Here is a 2,779-nt window from a genome sequence, read left to right as displayed (position 1 = left end):
TTCCTCTTCGGCTTGGCTGTCGGCGTCGCCGGCGAGATCCTCCCTGAGACGCTCCAATCAATGCTCGACCTATGCAGCGTCGTTTTCGTCGACGCGCAGGCCATAATCCGAACATTCGACCCCGAAGATGGAACGGTGAGCCTCGTGAATTTGAATGAAACGGGATTCTTCCACCTTCTCCCTAGGATCGCGTTCTTGAAGTGTTCGGCAGAAGAGGCGATTTTCGTCGATATTGAGGAGGCGAGGAAGTGGTGCTGCGTGGTGGTCACGTGCGGAAGGCATGGGTGTGAGGTGTTCTGGAAGGACGGGGAGTTGAAGGTGCCGCCTTTTGCTGCGGATCAGGTTGATCCGACGGGGGCAGGGGACAGTTTCTTGGGCGGGTTCGCGGCGGGTATCGTGATGGGTTTGGGTGTTTGGGATGCGGCGTTGTTGGGGAATTTCTTTGGTTCCTTGGCTGTGGCCCAGGTTGGTCCCCCAAAGCTTGATGCCAAGTTGTTTCAGGTTTGTTGCTTTTTTTTAATTCTCTTTGTTCTTATCTTTTGGCCTTGGTGGTTATAATTGAAATAGTAGTGAATAGAAATCATAGGATGATGGTCATAATAGGTGAACGAACTCATTAGAAAATGTTTAACTTGTTTCACATTCAAACGTGTGCGTCATTTTTATGGAGTTGACGAACCTTCTTTCACCGTTAGATTAGATACCGAGGAGGGTTTTTGGGAAGAAGAGGAAAGAAGGCTAGAGCACATTCGATGTAGTTGCTTGCTGTATACGGTGGTCGCATATTGATTAATGGTAGTGTTGGTGTCACTTTGATTTTAGTAACGATAGCTGTTCCGAAACAAAGTTGTGTACAAGAGCAATGTTATGTAATCAAAATGCTTATTGTGGACATTGGACAACTTATCATTTAAGAGTTTAGAAGTCTGCAGGATCCGTCTTGCGGATACATTCTCCCAAAAAAGAGGGTTCCTTTGTGCATTTTTCTAGTACAGAAATAGTATGAAAAACTTGAAATATAAAAAGATCATTCGTTGATTTGAAATTGATTGCGGAGGTCGTTTGGAGAGTGCTGTCATGTTAGTGATGTCAGTTTGAATTTTGGCAGAGATTGATGTTCTGTATTAAAGCTTCTGCATATCCAACTTAATAATACATCCCTATCTTCGAGTGTTAAGAAACCACATATTTAGGTCCACATATAAGTGCGGAGGAAACTTGGGAAAGTTGAATGGGAAATTTATATTCTTGGAGTATGGAATTTTGCTTTGTTTATGTACCATTCTATGTGGGCTACTTTTGCTTTATTCTTTTGCTTTAAAAATGTTAAAATGGGAGACAAATGGTGATCACTCAGCACAGCTTGTATTCTTAGAAATACCTAAGAATGTATTCTTAGAATCTTCAGAGGTGGACATTAGCAGTGGAAACAGGGAATTGTTCTTCATGTAGAAACGGGTTCAATTGTAGAATGATGCTGTCAGAGTTCCCCGTATGAATTTTAACCTTTTGAGTTATGGGGGCTGGCCAAGCATATTAGTGGAATTTTCATTTACAGATATCTATAGTTTGTGAACCATGCTTTGATGCATGGAGATAATCCAGTGTTATAGATCTAGCATACTTTGACAGATAATTTCTGTTAGATCTATACTATTGTATTATCTTTGATGCATCGTGCACCGAGTTATAGTAGGTCATTTAAGACATCCATTTAGTAACAAAAATACATGCTGATTAACTGATATCAGGAATTGGTTTTCATTGATTTGGTTTTGCATATAATACTGGAGTTGCTTTCATTTCCTTGATATCATTATATTGGGAATAAAAAGCGCTGTGCCGTGGATCATAATGTGCAATTTATACTAAGATAACAGTTATTTGGTTATCATTTCGACGTTTGGTTAACATGGTTATAGAAATTCACAATACCACGCAATTAATTTAAATGAATTCAGAACCAGATTTATCAAGGCACGGCTATGCATTTTTTTTCTAACTCTTAACTCCGAATAGTTGAAGAAAATCTTGTTGCATGAAACAAGAGTTTTGTCATGTTGCCCTGGCCCTCACTTATATTTGCATAATACTAATTTCAGGTAGTTAAGGATGAGATGCAGAAAAGGAAGATACAAGACTTCCCCTGCTTAGAAAGAAGAGGTGATTGGTTGGGGTTTCGGGAATCACCTGATCAAGATCAATTCTATGAGTCTCTTGCTGCTACTAAAACCGTAGTTATGTCCCAGATTCAAGAACCAGATTGGAATTTAGTGAGCTCACCAAAGGCGGCGGCAGAGCAGAATAACTCAAAGGCAAAACTGCCACTGAATTACGTTCAAGAGGAACCGATTCCAAGTTGCGATGGCAAACCTTGATCTCATTGATGTTGGAGCTCAAAATGTCACATTCAATTTTCTTGCACTCTTTCATTTTAAGGAACGCTGCATTTTGTACACCTAATTCCACATGTAGCCTAATTGTAGTTATAACTTGTAGTTTTACTAATCACTAATAAGAAATAAAAAGGGAAAGAAAAATATATATCAAATTCAACGGATTGAAATTCCAGTCATTGTGAAATTCCAGTCATTGTGAAATTCCATTTGGACTGGTTGCTGAATTGTGCCTCGATCATGAAATTTGATGATTAGCAACACAATTCCGTTACGCATACACTCCACCACAAGCCATTTGTATAAAATTATTTAGGAGGCATAAAGTAAATAATTTTTATGATAATCGTTAACTGATGAATTGCTTTATTGGTGAAGGCCGT

General features: G+C 39.5%; 1 protein-coding gene across 1 annotated transcript in view; it reads left to right on the top strand.

Annotated features, from left to right (window-relative positions):
• Positions 1–2,569, top strand: part of LOC107609745 (inositol 3-kinase) — a gene marked incomplete in the record, with an annotated part of 2,867 nt that extends 298 nt beyond the window's left edge. The window contains 2 exon segments of the mRNA XM_016311762.2: positions 1–501; positions 2,103–2,569. Of these exon segments, the coding sequence (XP_016167248.1) occupies positions 1–501; positions 2,103–2,378 (777 nt within the window).

Source organism: Arachis ipaensis, chromosome B07 (assembly GCF_000816755.2).
Source record: "Arachis ipaensis cultivar K30076 chromosome B07, Araip1.1, whole genome shotgun sequence".
NCBI classification, from domain to species: domain Eukaryota; kingdom Viridiplantae; phylum Streptophyta; class Magnoliopsida; order Fabales; family Fabaceae; genus Arachis; species Arachis ipaensis.
The sequence above is the reverse complement of the archived record's forward strand: the minus strand, read 5'-3'. Positions and strand labels throughout refer to the sequence as shown.